This window comes from Amblyomma maculatum, chromosome 11, assembly GCF_055883805.1.
Source record: "Amblyomma maculatum isolate TAMU_Amacu chromosome 11, ASM5588380v1, whole genome shotgun sequence".
Classification (NCBI taxonomy): domain Eukaryota; kingdom Metazoa; phylum Arthropoda; class Arachnida; order Ixodida; family Ixodidae; genus Amblyomma; species Amblyomma maculatum.
The window spans coordinates 103,871,367-103,888,461 of record NC_139354.1 but is presented as its reverse complement, the minus strand read 5'-3'; the positions used below and the strand labels follow the sequence as shown (position 1 = coordinate 103,888,461).

At 45.2% G+C, this 17,095-nt stretch overlaps 2 protein-coding genes across 3 annotated transcripts in view; both read left to right on the top strand.

Annotated features, from left to right (window-relative positions):
* Positions 1 to 17,095, top strand: part of LOC146174536 (uncharacterized) — a 37,440-nt gene continuing 20,345 nt past the window's right edge. The window contains exons 1-2 of one of the 2 annotated variants that reach the window (XM_084583678.1): positions 1 to 948; positions 10,482 to 10,664. In XM_084583678.1, the coding sequence (XP_084439804.1) occupies positions 10,617 to 10,664 (48 nt within the window). In that variant the 5' untranslated portion in view covers positions 1 to 948; positions 10,482 to 10,616. The remainder of the gene's footprint in view (positions 949 to 10,481; positions 10,665 to 17,095) is intronic. The other variant, XM_084583677.1, reaches the window with a different exon arrangement.
* LOC146174538 (uncharacterized) lies at positions 12,776 to 15,661 on the top strand. Its single transcript, XM_084584266.1, has 2 exons — positions 12,776 to 13,761; positions 15,622 to 15,661. Exons 1-2 carry the CDS (start codon positions 12,776 to 12,778, stop codon positions 15,659 to 15,661), a joined length of 1,026 nt encoding a protein of 341 aa, XP_084440392.1.

Genomic DNA, 17,095 nt, shown 5'->3' with positions numbered 1-17,095 from the left:
ACTCGCACTAGAACGCTACAAATGCGCTTGTTCTTCACGCATCGTGATAACCATCATGGACCGAATAGAATCTGAGCCTGCTCACTGAAGCGTCCGAGAGCGGTGCTAGTGTGCGACCAAGCCTTGGCTTACAACTGACAGTGAGCCCTTGTGCAACACCCACCTTCAGGCGCTGTCTGTCTAAGGCAGCTGAGCAGCCTTTGTGACCTAACAGAGCACCTACGATGGTCAATCTTATAAGAAGCCTTCGCATATTTCTTCGAAAATTTGAGCCAGAACAGCTGCTCTTTTTTGACGACCAAAACGCAACGTGGCTCCCGCGACTACGGACCCTCCATCCGCGCGACGTCAAAGCCGTTATTTGTGACGCTGTGAATTCGGTCGAGTCAGAGCTGGAGAAGCTACGATGTATTGCGTCGATTCATTGCTGGCTGATTCCCTGCACTGACGTGCGAACGTGGAGTTTTTACCTTTTGCCTGAAGTACGCACATTGACGGAATGCACCGCGACGGTGGCGAGCTTGGCGTCGTCACTCACACACCTCGGCCGCCATCCTACCGAAGCCGTTCATGCCTCCATGTCATGCGGCAGTGTGGTCTATGGCTGCCTCATGTTACACACAAGGCTTTATGAGTTCGAGAGACACTTTCCCGTTTACGTGGTAATGTGGACAACACTTCCCCTCATGGCCGCCCGCTGGCCAATCATTGCAAGCCAAAAGGACGTGATGCCGGCACTTCGCACTTCGCTCAACGGCAACGTCGCGTTTCCCTTGGACTTGGGTGATGACTATCTCTTACCGGCCTTCCAGAAAGCAGTTGCCGTGGTTAGCGAAACACTAACGGAACGAGAACGCGGACAGTGCACCGCTGCTTATGAGGAGCTTCTTGGACATTTTGCGGTTAGTTTCTCTAGCGAACAACTGGCTTCTCTTCCCAGCGTAACAGGTGAGTGACATCAACATTGAATATAATAATTAGTCTGAAGTTAGCCTTTCAACCCATAGACTGCACTTGAAAATACTGCTAGAATTTGCCATGAAGACTAGTTAATGCGCATCGAATATTTTATAATCAAACATATTCGAAAAAGTAACCCTGCGGAGCATATTCTTTGCGTCGTGCGGACCGTATGCTTTATATAAAAGAAGCTCCGCTCTTTCGTGGGTTCAAAGCTGGTTTGACTCGAAAAGTAAGAGTCCGCGCTAATTTGTGTGTTGTGTGATTGTTGAGGGAGTAACAAGACGGCCTAGTGCAGCTGACTTGTAAACAGCATTTTTCTTTGTGAAAAAAAAAACTTCAGATTTCTCTTTTTTGAGCGATATGCGAGAAGATTTGAGAATGGCGCAAATTAAGGCAATTCACAGGTGTCAGCAGAGTAGCGCGTATGGCAATGTGTGGACAGCGTAAGGGCCATCCCTTCTAGGGCCATTTTATGGCGTCGTAGGGCCGTTGGAAACTCGGAATACGTGGCCTACCGCTCGGTGCGATTGATGCAATATACTTGATTTAAGGGGACACTGTTTTTAGAAGGGCAGATTTCTCCCACAAGCTGCATGCAGGCCGGCCCACATGCCTCCTGCCTAAATGTCAAGTCAATCACTGATAGGAGCTTGGTATATCAAGGAATGGCTGATAACGTAGTCAACAATATTGCGGGGCATATCTGGATTGAGCGCTGCAGCAGCCAACAAAGCATGCATTTTGTTATTGTGGGCAGAGAGCCGAACCAGGGATCACGGATGCTCACAATTGTTTTCGACGGGAACAATAAATTTCAATTTTTTTCTAACACAGCCATTTACCACCTAAGGTACTAAACAATAGTACCACGTACTCTGGGCTTCTGCAGATATATCTATTAGCATGCAGCTGAAAGATCACAAATAGTGTGAAAGATTACGTGGCCAACGCATAATCTTCCGTTAGTTCACATGTCGCGCCGCGCACGCCTTTCTTACATCGCATAGACAGTCGGCAGGCTGTCTGAATGGCATTCGAAGTACTTTCGATTAAAGTTCTGCCTACCTCAAATTAATTTTATCGACATGCAATATTTAAAAAAAATTTCAGTGAAAGGTCGTGTTCGCTCGCATTGCACGTTATGTGTTGCCCATTTTCATAAACGAATGGCGTAGAGATTCACGTGAGTATTGTGGGTGGTTGAGTTTATCGTTCACTGCGCAGACTGTATAACCTAGTTCGAACTGCCACTTAAGTGGCTTGTGAGATTCAGCCAGCCTGTTAAGCAGGACGTAAGTCCAGCACCATTGGAGGGGGGTATCTCCTGATTCCAGCACATGTGGAAGGTGAAATAAAGAACAAGAGAGGAAAGTTGCTGGTTCGCACATGATTTTATACAAATGGGAGGACTTATTTTTCTCCGTCGCGGGTTATAGAACATAATGCTTCTATTAAAACTCACTGTGAATTTGCTGGAACTACAGGGAAATGTTTTAAAAATCCGACAGGAATAAACGATGACAGCCTGCTTTGTATTCATGCAGTCCCTATACCTCGTAGCACGGGGGTATCAGACCCCTCTGAAATACTGGCGGGGTGTTAAGACCCCCGACCACACCCTGACATCAAGCCCTACTGTAGAGACCTGTTCCTTTCTTCCGCTGCCAGTCTGAGGATGCAAACAACATCCAGGAAAACTGAAAGTAATTAAAGCGAAATGCAACAGCAACCTGTCGTCTCCGGATGCGCGTGGAAGGTGAAAATATAGCTTCCCTTTCAGCCATGGATGTGTCAGATTTTCCGGCACCCAAATGCGTGGCTGGGAAATTTGATCTTTCTTTGTTAACAGGAGCCTGCATTTGCAAAACCAATCATGCGATTTAATCATAGTGAGCTTAATTGCCGCTATTGTTTTCAGGGGCACCAAATGTAAATCGGGGCACGAGCGAACAGAGATAGTCTAGCCTGTACTGCACCTAGCTTAAGCAGCTGAACTGAACGATTGTATGCACATAGTTGGAAGGTTTAATCCTATGCATATTCAAAGATCAGATAAGGCAGGGAGACCTTTGCGACAGACTTAAAACCGTCTTGGCAGGTTCAGTGATACAACGTCTAAGACAAGTGTTTCTGACCTGTCATCGACGTGACAGCACAAACACTTTTCCCTGATTTGTGCTGCCATCCAAATGTGTTACGTTTCCTACGGCGGCAGCTTCTTGCTAGTTGAAGTAACGCTGATAATTTACTACGGCGCAGGCAGTGTTGCGACAGAAGAATGAAATCACTGGCATGCGCTTACATGGAAATGTTTATAGGAATTCTATGCGTGGGTATAGCGAGGCAAAACAAAATCACACAACGAACAAGCGCGGCAAATATAAACACATACTTGTATGAAGGGTACGACTCTAGAGCGACCCCTCCGAGGTGGCGCATTGGTTAGTGCGCTCGACTACAGGGCCGAAAAATGTGGGTTCGAATTCCGGCTGCAGCGGTCGCTCTTTGATGCAGGCGATAAGCAAGGCGCCCGTGTCCTGCACGATGTCAGTGCAGGTTAAAGAGCACTAGCCGGTCGAAATTTCCGGTATCTTCAATTACAACGTCTCTCATAGCCTGAGTCGCTTTGGGACCCTAAACTGCGGAAACCACAGACACGGCATCCGCAATAGAACACATCATGCAGCGCCATGAGTTTTATAACAAGAAAGGCTGTACTTTAAAGGATTTTCGTGCGTTCGTTAAAGAATAGAACCATTTTTGAAGTTTTTTTCACTGAGTTGAGTTCTATGCTACAGGTGGGATTAGCCTTTCTTATTCTGCCGGCAATTGCTCCATCGTAGGGTCCCTTAAGTGTTACAAAAAGAAATTGCTGACGATTACGTTACTTCCTAATGCGAAGTTTGAGCGCAGCTTATCAACTGTTTCACCTTTTAGATAGGTTGAGGCAAAGATTTCGAGCAAGACACGTATGTACAAAACAGGCACCTTTTTTTTAATTTTCACATTTACACTCCACTATCAGTTCTTGGCCGTCATGAAAGAAACTTTGTGGTTGGAAAAATGAAGACTGCAATTAAGTTATCAGGAGGTTGCGGGAGGCAGCGCGTGGGCCCCTAGGAACATTGAGCGACGAACAGATAGCAGCGACTGATGCCGCTGACGCCGCTTGCGAGAGAAGCGAGTGAGAACGGGAATGGGATGCACGCACCGTGATCCACCGGCGTTTCGGTCCCCGGAGAGCACCCTGCCGCCACGCAGGAAGGGGGGGGGGGACGCCCTCTTTCTCTTTCTGCATGGCGGCGACGCTGTTCTACGCAGTCACGTTGCCTTGACTCTCTAGCGTAGTCGGCGGCATCAGTCAGTCGCTGCGGGAGGGAGGGGACACCCCCCCCCCCTTCCTTTCCTCGTGTTCTCCGGTTTCGGCGCGCGCTCCGGCCCCCACCGTACACCAACATTTGTATGTACGCCAACATTTGGCTGCCATAGTTCGTACGGGTATTGGGAATCATTTAAGCCTGACTACTTCGTGTGCCATACGTTTTTTACACTGGAGTCAGTGTCGCAAGTGATTCAAGGAAAAGACCATGCAATAAACATGATAACGTTTTAAGAGAACTGCGCTGAACAGGCTCGGTAAGGGTTTCAATCTAAGATCATCAAATATAGGTTCTGTGTGTGCATCATTGGATTCATTAGAAATGAATCTTACAGCTTTTTTCTGCAGTCGATAGATTTTGCACAGGTTTGTGTAACTCCTTGTTCCCCGTATCAAATACCCATACGTTACGCGGACATTAAAAGGGAGTTTTATAAGAGTAATTTATTGTGCTTTGGCATAAAGTAACGAAAGCGTGCAATAATGCCTACAATTCGCGACAGTTCGGAGGGAACAAGGTCAGTATGCAAGCTCCATTGCATATTTTCTTGAAAAAGAACACTTAACGTTTTCATTACTGGTACCAACTCTATGACCGAAAGACCAAGTTGAAGGACAATATTTGAATTAACTGGCCTATTGTTAAGGCAAAAATAACTGCATGGTTTTGTCTTTGAGACGTTTATAGTCAAAGAAATAATTTGATGATGTGTTGAATACAACAAGCACTTCATTCACTTTTTTTACAAGCACGGGTAAACTGTGATGTGAGAAAAATAAGCGTGTATCTTTGGCATAAAACACAAATGAAGTGTTTAAATCCATGTTAACAATGTCTTTAATATGTAGGTTGAAAAGTAGCGGCCTGAGAATACTTCCATGCGGAACGCCGTGTAGTAATTTTTTTGAAGCTGGAGCAAGAGTTATTTATGTGTACCCTATGTTGGTGGTGACGTGGCTAGGGTTCGTGGTCTAGGCTTCACCGCAGTCGAACCATGAGGAGCCGAGATGAAGGACCAGGAGCAACCAGGGAGGAGAGGAAAAGAAGAACGTTTTATACAACTATTTACATGGTTTGATATTAACAGCTCAAGAGAGGAAAACGGAGCTCTCTGCGGAGACAAATTTCACCGCTTAAATACAGTAGGTTGTCCCCGCTTCCCTAGCTGGGGAAACAAGGTTCAGTCGTTATGTCCAATCACTAGGGTACAAGATATCCCTGGAGGTGTCGCCTACTGCAAAGGGTGGTGCTGGAACCTCCTCTCAGATAAGGCTCCACCATTTTTTAAAGGTAGCGACGGGTCTTGATCCAGCCGCCCCTCCCTCCGATAAGCCGGTTGGCTGCACGTGACCTCTTCGCCGCCAAGCTCCGCCCAAAGGGTCCAGCGGTGCTCGCTGCGCCGCTGAAGTGCGCGGCGATCTGCGCTTGCCAGCGAGATATTGGCCGATTAGTTAAGCAAAAAGTACTTCACATGCCTCTATTGCATTTTTAGGAGTGTATGTGTAGTACTTAGTGCTTAAGCGGACGCAAGAGTTACATCTCTGAACTCAAATTTTGCAGCACACGCGTGACATGCGGCTGCGCCGAGCTGCCGTGCTTTCGGCGCCCGGAACCGTGCGGAAGACGCAAAAAAGTAATTTTCCATTCCTCGCGGTGACGATAATAGCAACAGTAGGAAGCTTTGGGCTCATGAGATCGGGCGTGAGATTTTCTTGGCCACGGACAACACCGGACTATGCGAAGTGATTTCTGTCTGCTTAAAAAGCCATTCGCTTGCCCGGGATAACCTTTGTTTGGGCATATGATATTTCATGAGAAAAATATCAAGAATGCTGTGACTGTGTAGCCATTACTTGTACTGTGGATGTCTAGTGAAAACTCACTGCCGTTTCGCGCCCCCTTACTTTCCCCGAACAAATCAGGACTGCATTATAACACGCGGAATCAATGGTGTCAAAATGTTCAGAATGAAAAGGAAATCCTTGATAATGCTTGTTATGAAAATTTAGACCGTGCATTGATCAGTTGATTAATATAAATGAAAAATGAAACATTGAAAAAACAGGATGGGGCAAATGTGTCAAAATGATCGAAATAAAAAGTCAATATTTTCCTATGCCAAATATCGGCGTATAAAAATTAAAGAACAAAAAGAAAGATTTGTACCATAAAAAGTGTAAAATCAACCCTGCGTGTGTGTGAAACGCTTTTGAGCCATTGTTTTAACGGAGGAGTTTCGCGGCGTTGCATCGAAGTTCCGCTGAACGCGCACAGGGACTCATCAAGTTTCAAGAGGCGGCTTCCAAGCTTACTGGTGACATTATTGCCCGGCAGGCTAAGGAACACAATATCAAGCAAATTAAGAATATAAAAGTGAGAAAACGTTATCCATGAGCTTGGAATGGGAGCAGTTAGGGATAAGGGCAGATGGAGAATACCTCAGTAATCTGCGATTTGCTGATGACATTGGATTGCTAAGCAACTCGGGGGATGAACTGCAAATAATGATTGATGACCTAGACAGGAAAAGTAGAAAGGTAGGCTTGAAAATCTATATGCAGAAGACTAAGGTATTGTTCAACAGCCTCGGGAACGAACAGCAGTTTACATTAGGTAGCGAAGTACTGGAAGTAGTAGGCAAATAGATCTACTTAGGACAGGTAGTATCCGCAGATCCGGACCATGAAAAGGAAATAAGAAGAATAAGATTGGGATGGAGCGCATTTGGCAACCACTCGCAGATTATGACTAGCAGCTTACCGGTATCGCTCAAGAGGAAAGTATATAACAGTTGCATCTTGCCTGTACTCACCTATGGCGCTGAAACGTGGAGGCTAACCAAAAGAGTTCTACTTAAATTGAGGACAACCCAGAGGGCTATGGAGCGAAAAATGGTAGGGGTAACATTAAGAGATAGAAAGCGTGCAGAGTAGGTCAGAGAAATAACTCAAGTTACCGACATTCTAGTAGAAATTAAGAAGAAGAAATGGGCATGGGCAGGATATGTAGTGCGAAGAGAGGATATCCGATGGTCGCTTGGGGTAACAAACTGGATTCCAAGGGAAGGAAAGCGTAGCAGGGGGCGGCAGAAAGTTAAGGTGGGTGGATGAGGTTAAGAAGTTCGCAGGGGTCAAGTGGATGCAGCTAGCACAAAACCGGGTTAAGAGGAGAAATATGGGAGAGGCCTTCGCCCTACAGTGGGTACAGTCGGGCTGCTGCTGCTGCTGCTGATGATGATGATGATTCCATGTGTATAACATTCATGCTCAAAAGCATTCAGCATTTCTTTTTGCACGAGCATAGCGCTTTCTGTCGATCGTTTTTTTTATCCCTAATCGATACGACGTCATGATGTGATGCATGGTTAGGAATGAGCTCATTCGAGCGTATGTTAGTTTTTGAATGACTTTCGAGAAAACAGGGAGTACTGAAATAGGCCTGTAGTTAGACATGTTACTTGCCTCACCACCTTTAAAAATGGTATTAACTTTAGCCACTTGAAGTCAGTGTGGAAATTGACTGCATGAAAATATTTGAATAATGATGTACTCTAAGCCACGAGCTATAATAGTAGCGACATACTTAAGTGGCCAGATCTGTAAACCAGATCTATATCAGTACAAGTAGTATTGTTTAGAGACGCGATTGTAGACGCGACCTTGTCTTCAGTTACTGGAGATAAAAATTCAGCCTCTTCTGTTCGTTGGTGCATAAAATGGCTATTGATGGCTCTTTCCTATTGATATGAAAAAAAAAATTATAAAAGCTACAGAAAATTTTCTCATGCAAGAGTGGAACCATTTACACTTAGTAGTTGGGGTTATCATTTGTACCAGGCAGTTGGTTTAAGAGCGTATTTAGAATTTTTCCGAATGAATTGTGGATTTTGCTTCGTGTCCTGAATGAAAAGGTTTTCGAAGTGCTCTTCTTTACATTTAAGTGAAAGGCTGTTTGTCCTGTTTGTGTTTTTTTTTTTTAATTCATCTAAATAGCTTTTGTTCCTCTGTTTCAAAAAAGCTGTCGATAAAGAACACTTTTCAACTTCGTAGCTTTGATAGAGTCTGCAGTTTTCCAAGGTTGCTTGCTCAGCGTGGCCGTTTTTGGGTTCTGAAGGGAAAGCAATCATTATAGATATTTATAAATTTGTTTATGAAGGTGTTGTAAGCCCCCTCCGCATCATTGCTTAAACGAATACTCTCCCAGGATATCTTAGAAAGTAAATAATGAAAAGCCTGCAGGGTGCTTCGATTCATATGCCGCTATATATAAACATTCTACCTCGCGTCTTTTATCTAGAACTTTTTATGACTAAGCACTAAATATACAGGTAAATGGCCACTAATATGTGTTTGAAGAACTTAATTGATTGGTTATATTTATAGTGCTGGTGATAAAATGTGACTGTGGATGTACCCTGCTGTATACGAGTGGGCTGCTCTATGAGATTAGTGAAAGCATTAGCTTCGAAGTGAAGCACAATTCTTCACTTTGTGGGAACGAATGTAGAAGGTAAATAAATGTTCCAGTCCCCGCCGAGAATTAGGTTGCAGTCGTTTTCTTTAACCCAACCTTAAAATGCGTACAGGAATAAAAAAGCACTATTTCTAGCTTTGCGTGGATGGTATGCCGCGGAAGAAAGTCATATTACATCCCAAAGTTAGCATTTCTTTATCATCAACTTTTACTGAAGTGTCAGCAATGTTGCTCTGAAATGTATATTTCACTAACAACATTTCACCGCCCCCTATCCTCCCATTCCGATTCAAGTAGAAGGTTTGATAGCCGCGCACACCAAGTGCTTCTGAATTACCAAGTTCCAGATACCATCACTACATGAAACTTAAAACTAAAACAGGCAAAAAGTGTTTTTATTTCATCTTCTTTGTTTCTGGCTGACTGAGCGTTTCTATGAAACAAAGAAATGTACGTTTCTAGAACAAGCGGCAAGGGTGACACTTTTGGTGCAATCTGTTATCCCACTATTCCATAGAAATATTTAGGACGTCAACCGAACCTGTTAAACAATCTTTTCAAGATCACTGCTGCTCCTTATCTGAGGACATCCGGATTTTCGGTTTTGCGGGCAAATATTTTTAGCCTTTCGTCCACGCATCCAGCCAGCTCATCTTTCTTTCTTTCCTCTGTAATTCCTAGCAGCTTTTTCAGCTGCTCACAAAGATGCTCGTCAACGTACATGGCGTTTTTTCCGAGAGACCCACATCGGTAGCAGATAAACGTATTTTCCGTGCCTTTTACAACACTGCATCGCGTTTAGACCGGTTGTGAAATGATACAACTATGTGCGGGAAAGGAGCATCTTTGCCAGGAACACGGTGACAAATATCAATATCGCTGTCTTCTATCTGTTTGCCTAGAGCTTCGCCAAGGTTTCCAAGGATTTCTGTTAGCCTTTCATATGGAGTGTTGGGGGCATTATTCAGTTCGATGTTTTTTGTTACGTGAGTACAGCTCGAGGGCAGTATTTCTCTTGTCTGTTTGAGCAGCAAGTGTTTTAAGCTTGCTCAGTAACTAGGGCTTCATTGTGAGCATTAAGCTCATTGTTTCCTTCCTCGAGTTGGGTGCATTTTGTTACCATTTCCTCGTACTGTTTACTGAGGAAGTCAAGGCGCTGCTTGAGGTCACGACGCCTTTTCGAGTTCTCTTTCAGGAGAGCTATGCAAGTCGGTAAATTGTTGCTGCAGGTCACTTTTAAGCAGGTACCGAACTTCTTGCCTGAAATCTTTGACAACGTTTAGTATTTTCGCATTTGACCTGTCACAAACACTTCGGCAGCAGCAGCAAAGAAACCAAAAAAGAAATGCTACAAATATAGTCAGGGCCAAGCTGAAAAATGGTAGATAGCCGCTTCAGTTGGTTGTACGCGTGTCTGCTGCTGCTGTCAAAGTATCAAGAATAACGCTGCGCGTAGCCACAGGAAAACAGTGGGACAGATGTTGCTGACGGTGTAAATATGACAGACACGCCTGTAGCGAATATTTCTCCGCGATGGTATGTGCCAATGCGTCGATGGAAGTGCAAAAAATGGTTGATAGGCGCTTCAGTTGGTTGTACGTGTTGTCCCCGGCTGCTACCGGCTTTCCGCAGCAGCTCAGACAGCAGACCGCGGGGCTATTGCAGGTCCATCCTCGCCCCAGGTGGATGCAGCTCATGCTGCCTCACCACCTTCGATGCAAGCCATGTGGACCCCAGAGCCAGCAGACACCGAGACCTCCACCCACGAAGCAAGGCCTATTGCACATGAACGCGTGATGCATGAACGCACATCCAACGTCTCGAATGACGCAATGGACGCAACCCAAGGTACCTTTGTCATCTCGTAGACGGCGGAACTCTAGCAGAGAGAGAGAAAAAGAGAGAAGGCAGAGATGTTAACCAGGAAAGCTTCCGGTTTGCTACCCTGCACTGGGGAAGGGGAATGAGGAGTTTAAAGGAGAAAGATAGAAGAGAATGATAGGAAAGGTAAGGCGGCGAGGAGCACAGTCACAGTTTCTCAATCAAGTTAGTGTCTCTCATAAAACACATAAGTGTTTTGAAGGCTTTGCCGTTAGACGCCTTCTGTGGCCATGGGCCGAGGATTTTCTCCTCTGTGAAAGGACGGCTGTCAAGATGGTCCAGAGCCGAACGCACCTCATGTCTTTCGCTTGAAAAATCAGGGCAGTCGCAAAGGAGATGCTGTATGGTCTCTTCGCAGCCGCATCTTTTGCAGTTATAGGGCTATCCGCCATTCTCATCACATAAGCGTATTTTTTGGTGAATGCAACTACGAGCCACATACGGCACATCAGTGTTGTTTCGCGCCGCCCTTTGTTAGGGGGAACACGAAGGCGCAGCCCAGGGTCTAGGTCCCTGAGGCGTCGATTGGAAAATTCTCCTTTGTTCCAGGCTGAAAGCGTTAGCTTCGCCGCTAAGGAACGAAGTCGACAAGCTGCGTCAACTCTAGATATAGGAATGTTCACTCCTAGGATTGACCAAAAAGGTCAAGGCCCAAATCACAAAGCCACAAACAACTTAATTCTTTGGTGTCGTACATAGAGATTACATTTTCAGTTCATTGCAATAGTAGAGGAACGTTGAATAAATTAACTAACATATGAGACGTTTTAGCATCATTTTTGTTTGTAGCCTTGTACTAATGCACGGAACAAATGCAAAGTCTTCCGCCACGACCAAAAGCACAGACAGGCTGTCAGGAGTTGTAGCTATTATTGTTTATAGTGGCATCGCAGCTCGTTAGGTTAAACTAAAAACCACATTTGGAGCTATAGCAGCCACCCTCCTTACATTTAAGACCCTTAAAGTAAGCTCTACATACTTACAATCGCACTTGAAAAAAATAACAGGAAAAGCAATGCAAGACCTTTTAAGCCAACCACCAAAACCATAACTGGTATTTGGGGATTTTAACGCACATTATGGTTTTCGGGGAAGCGAGAAAACGGACAGAGTGGCGAAATTTTAGAGGAGCCTACGCTTTCCAATAACGTGTCGTCAAAGCTGGTAAACCCACCTACTGCTCTACCTCACCCGACAAAATGGGCTTTTTTTACACCTGTCATTTAGTTGACTGTCTGTTCTTAGCGATTTTGCAATGTACGTTTTGATAATCCATACAGGAGAGTGTGTGTATGTGAGCGAAGGGGGGGGGGCACGTCCCAGTTTTATTACCCTACCATTACTTGCAGCCATTCCCACGAAATTTCAGCGATGGAAGCTGTATTTAGCAAATTGGAGAACTTTTAAAGAGAAGCCTAGATTACACGAAATGTATTCATAAAACGAGAACTTGATGACCTGAGCGATTCACAAATTTTGTTGCCGCTGCCGCACACATTGCTATCCCTCATTCTTCAGTAATAGTGAAGTGCAACCACAAAATTTTGTATAATGCAAATGCCGGGAAGCCCCGCAGGGGGCACCTGTTAAAGCAGGTGTTTGTGTGTTTTGTGCGACACCACGGACCCCGAGCACCCACGCTTAGCCATGCGTGGCATCGTCGTGTCTGGGGAAAAGGGGATCCTGGTGGTTGAGCCGATGCCGAGTGTTTGAACCTTTAGGGCCCCTCGGCGGAGGCAACACACCACTTTGGCCCACTCTTCCCATAGACGGCACCTCCGGGCTGACCCACCCGGGGGAAATCGGCAGTCGCCCTTTCCTATCCTCCCCCCAACTTTAGCTTTCCTATCGTCTGTCCTAAAGCTCTCCTGTCCTCTACTCTCTTCTTAGTTTTTCCTTACTTCCCGGCGGCGAGGGTTAACCTTGTGTAGAGTAACCACCCTGTGTTGCACCATATTAGGTTATAATTAAGATGTACAGCTGGCGTGGGCAGGGTGCTTGCTCAAGCTCCTGTCTCGTCCCCTTGTTGGACTCCATGGTGGGTGGCTGGCATCATAACCGAACAGAAATTGAATTACATGGCCTCTTTTATTTCTAAAACTGATCGCCCTCCCAGTAAGAGAGGGCGCACCGATGTGACAAACCAGTTCTTTACGAAACATGCCAACAGCTTTCCCCACTTCCATGTCGTACACTCGGAACACACAGAAAAAACTGCCCGACAGATCTCGCCATTCCTAGTGACAAAGACGCTCACAGGTACCATAGGTCAGGGCTACAAAATTAAGAAACTACCAAATGGTGACCTCCTCCTAGAAGTGCTGTATAACCATCAGAGTGAAAAGCTAACAACCGTTACGTCGTTCGGGGACATCCCTGTCTCAATCAGCCCCCACAGGTCACTCAATACAGTACGTGGAGTCATTTCAGATAATGATCTCAAATACGTGACTGAGGAGGAACTACTAGAAGGACTAAGAGACCAAAATGTAACCAATGTCTATCGAATCAAAATTAGGAGAGACAATAACGAGATTCAAACTAAACACATTGTGCTAAGATTTGCACTGAGCACCCTTTCTGACTCAGTTGAAGTAGGCTACCAAAAACTCAAGCTCAGATCGTACTTTCCCAACCCACGCCGCTGCTACAATTGCCAAAGATATGGCCACAGCTCCCAGAGCTGCCGAGGCCGCCTCACCTGCGCAAAATGTGCCTCCAACGAACATAGCACTGACAACTGTCACACCGAAGCAAACGTTTGCGTTAACTGTGAAGGCAATCATCCAGCCTACTCACGATCTTGCCCTACATGGAAAAAGGAAAAAGAGATTGTAACCTTGAAAGTCACGGAGAATATTACTTTCGGAGAGGCAAGAAAGCGGCTTTCGTTGTTGCAGAATCCAACTTACTCTGTGATGACGCAACAGGGCGCAGCGTCATCGCAGACCTCGGCATCTGCCCAGGTCACGTCTAGTGACCTTGGTGCAGGGCCATCCGCGCCCCCTGTGGAGGTAGCTAGTGCTACTCCACTATCCCCAAAACAGGTCACGCCGACCCCCAGGTCAGCAGGCCTAAAGGCCTTGCCCCAAGGGGCGATGTCAAAAACAAGTGTATCCGTGCCTTCTGCACGAAGGTCCAGCACATCTGAAGATGTGATGGACACATCGCCCCCCTCGCCTCCGCAGCAGCGGCGGCAAAGCTCTCTCGAGCGTAAAAGAAGGAACAAAGTCCCAATAACGGGTCCAAAAAACCCAACAACATAGATTTTCAACCCTATCCCCAACTAATCCGCCACCATGGCATTTCTAGTTCACTGGAACTGTCGCGGGCTCTTACACAACTACACTGATATAACTGACATTTTAAATTCATTTTCTCCAGTTGCGTTGTGTCTCCAGGAGACCACTCTCGGACCACAGAACAAAAACTTTCTTAAAAAATATCAAGTCTTTCGTTGTGACCGACAGAATTCAAGCAGGCTCTCCGGAGGCATTGCTATTGTGGTCCAAGGTGGCGTTGCGACACGAGGAATCAACCTTAAAACCTCAATTGAAGCTGTTGCAGTCACCGTGGTGCATTTTAAAACAATAACGATATGTTCTTTATACATCGAACCTCATTTCACTATCACACTTAATAATTTACAAGCAATTTTAATGCAACTACCGGAGCCATATATTTTAGTAGGGGATTTTAATGCTCACTCATCCTTTTGGGGGAGCGAAAAAGCGGACGCCAGAGGCCGGATTTTAGAAGATTTTATTCTCAACAACAATGTTTGCCTCCTGAACACGGGCAAACACGCTTACTGTTCTTCGAGCACTGGAAAAATGAGTTGCATTGATTTGTACTTTTGTTCACCAAGTCTTTTCACTGATTTTAGATGGAATGTTATTGACAACCCTTATGGAAGCGATCATCTTCCCATCATTATCAGTCTAACATCGTCACCATTAATCACCTTTACTAAACCACGGCGTTGGAAACTGTATCTAGCCGACTGGGCACTCTTGCAAAAACATGCCGCTTTAGAAAAACTCTTTTCGGACAGCCTCGATGTCAACGAGCAAAATGAAAAGTTCACAGAATGTATCATTGCCGCTGCTCATTTAGCCATCCCCCAGACTTCGGGAATAGTACGAAGGAATGGAAATATATGGTATACAAAGGAATGTAGAGAGGCCAAAAAGAAGCAGAACAAAGCCTGGGGAATTTTTCGTCGATACCCTACACAGGAAAATCTAATTAAATATAAAAAGGCAAGGACTAAGGCTCGAAATATTCGACGTGATGCTGAAAAAAGATCTTGGCAAGGTTATGTGTCTTCAATAAACAGTTCCGTCATAGCAAAGAAAATGTGGGAGCAAGTCCGCAAACTCGATGGCAAATTCTCTCCTTTTGCAGTTCCTCTCCTTACACCCCCTGATGCACAAACAAGTATACTCGAGCAGGCTGGCCTATTGGGAGAACACTTCTCTCATGTTTCTATTTCCCTACATTACACAGACTCCTTCTTAAAGTATAAAAACACAGCAGAAAAACAGACTTCCTACAAATGTTTATACCAACGAGCCCTACAATAACTTAATTACAGTTCAGGAACTCCATAGAGTATTAACTAATGGCAAGAAAACTGCACCAGGCCCCGATGAGATACACTATCAAATGCTAGCTCATCTGTCCGAACCTGCAGTAGAAGCACTCCTGAAATTTTAACAAAATCTGGGTGTCAGGAAAAATGCCTGGTGCTTGGAAGAAGGCTGTCATTGTGCCATTCCTGAAGCCTGGAAAACTGCCAAACTCTCCTACTAGTTACAGGCCAATAGCCCTAACTAGCTGCCTTGCCAAATCATTCGAAAGCATAGTCAATACCAGGTTAATGTTCATTCTTGAAGCTCGTGAACTCCTTGATACCCACCAGCGCGGCTTCAGAAGAGCTTGTTCAACACTGGATCATCTAGTTCGGCTTGAAAACACAGTCCGAGAAGCCTTCATACATAAACAGCACTGTCTCGCAGTTTTCTTTGATATGGAAAAAGCGTACGACACCACCTGGCGATTTGGGATACTTCGCGATCTGGCAGATCTTGGAATCCGCGGCAGAATGTTGAACTGCTTAAAAGATTTTTGTCCGACCGCTCGTTCCAAGTACGCCTCGGTTCTACACTCTCGAGGAACTTTACACAAGAGAACGGAGTACCGCAAGGATGCATATTAAGTACTACACTTTTCATTGTAAAAACGAATTCCATAGCCAAAATAATCCCACAGTCTTATGTACTCACTTTATGTTGATGACCTCCAAATCGCATGCACATCATTCAGCCTATCGACGTGTGAACGACAGATGCAACTAGCATTAAAGAAACTGAGTAATTGGGCAGATAAAAAAGGATTTAGGTTCTCGCCTCAGAAAACAGTTGCCGTTCTTTTCTCTCTGAGGAGAGGCCTGCAGCTCAATCCCACCCTGCACCTAAATGAAACCATACTCCCGATAAAGCAAGAACACAAATTTTTAGCACTAACGTTTGACAAGAAGCTCACGTTCCTCCCACACATAAGCAGCCTGAAAGTCAAAGCCTCTCGAGCTCTCAACATCCTTAAAGTACTCTCAAGGAGACACTGGGGCTCTGATAGGACATGTCTTCTCCATATCTATCGCTCAGTGGTACGCTCCTGTTTAGATTACGGGTGCGCGGTCTATGGGTCAGCAAGACCGTCATACCTTAAACGGCTGGACCCAGTACATAACCTGGGTCTGCGTCTTTCAACTGGCGCATACAGGACATCGCCGGTGACAAGTCTGTATGTAGAAGCAAACGAACCGCCACTAAAATACAGGAGGACCATGCTTACACTTTCATACGTCCTGAAAATTCGCTCGTTACCGAAACATATTTGTTACTCCATACTTACAAACTGCCCCTCAAGAACACTGTACATCAATAAACCTCGATCCATCAGACCTCTCATACTCCGTTTTGAAGAGCAGTGCCGGGAACTCAACTTGTTGGATGCACTTCCTGATATTGCACGGAGACCTGACCCACTACCACCTTGGTACAACTTCACTGCTGTATGTGACTTCACATTAACTCAATTTCGCAAATCACAAACACCGCATGAACACATTATACAAGAGTTCTTGGCATTAAATGAGAAATACAGTGATCACAAGGCATTTTATACAGATGGTTCAAAGACAATATTTCATGTAGGCAGTGCAGTAATAGAAGAGAAACAGGAAACAACAGTAAGGTTACCAGAGTGTGCCTCAATATTTACTGCCGAATGCTAGCCTTATCCCTAGCAATAGATAAAATAGTCAACAAAAACATCAGAAACAGTATCATCTATACAGACTCTCTGAGCGTACTCGCATCACTACATCAAAA

Excerpts from the sequence above, each read along its gene's own strand:
- LOC146174538 (XM_084584266.1), top strand. The coding sequence starts at position 12,776 with ATGGCCTCTTTTATTTCTAAAACTGATCGCCCTCCCAGTAAGAGAGGG. Across the intron at positions 13,762-15,621 it reads CAGGTCACGCCGACCCCCAG|CGCGGCTTCAGAAGAGCTTG; the intron begins GTCAGCAGGCCT and ends GATACCCACCAG.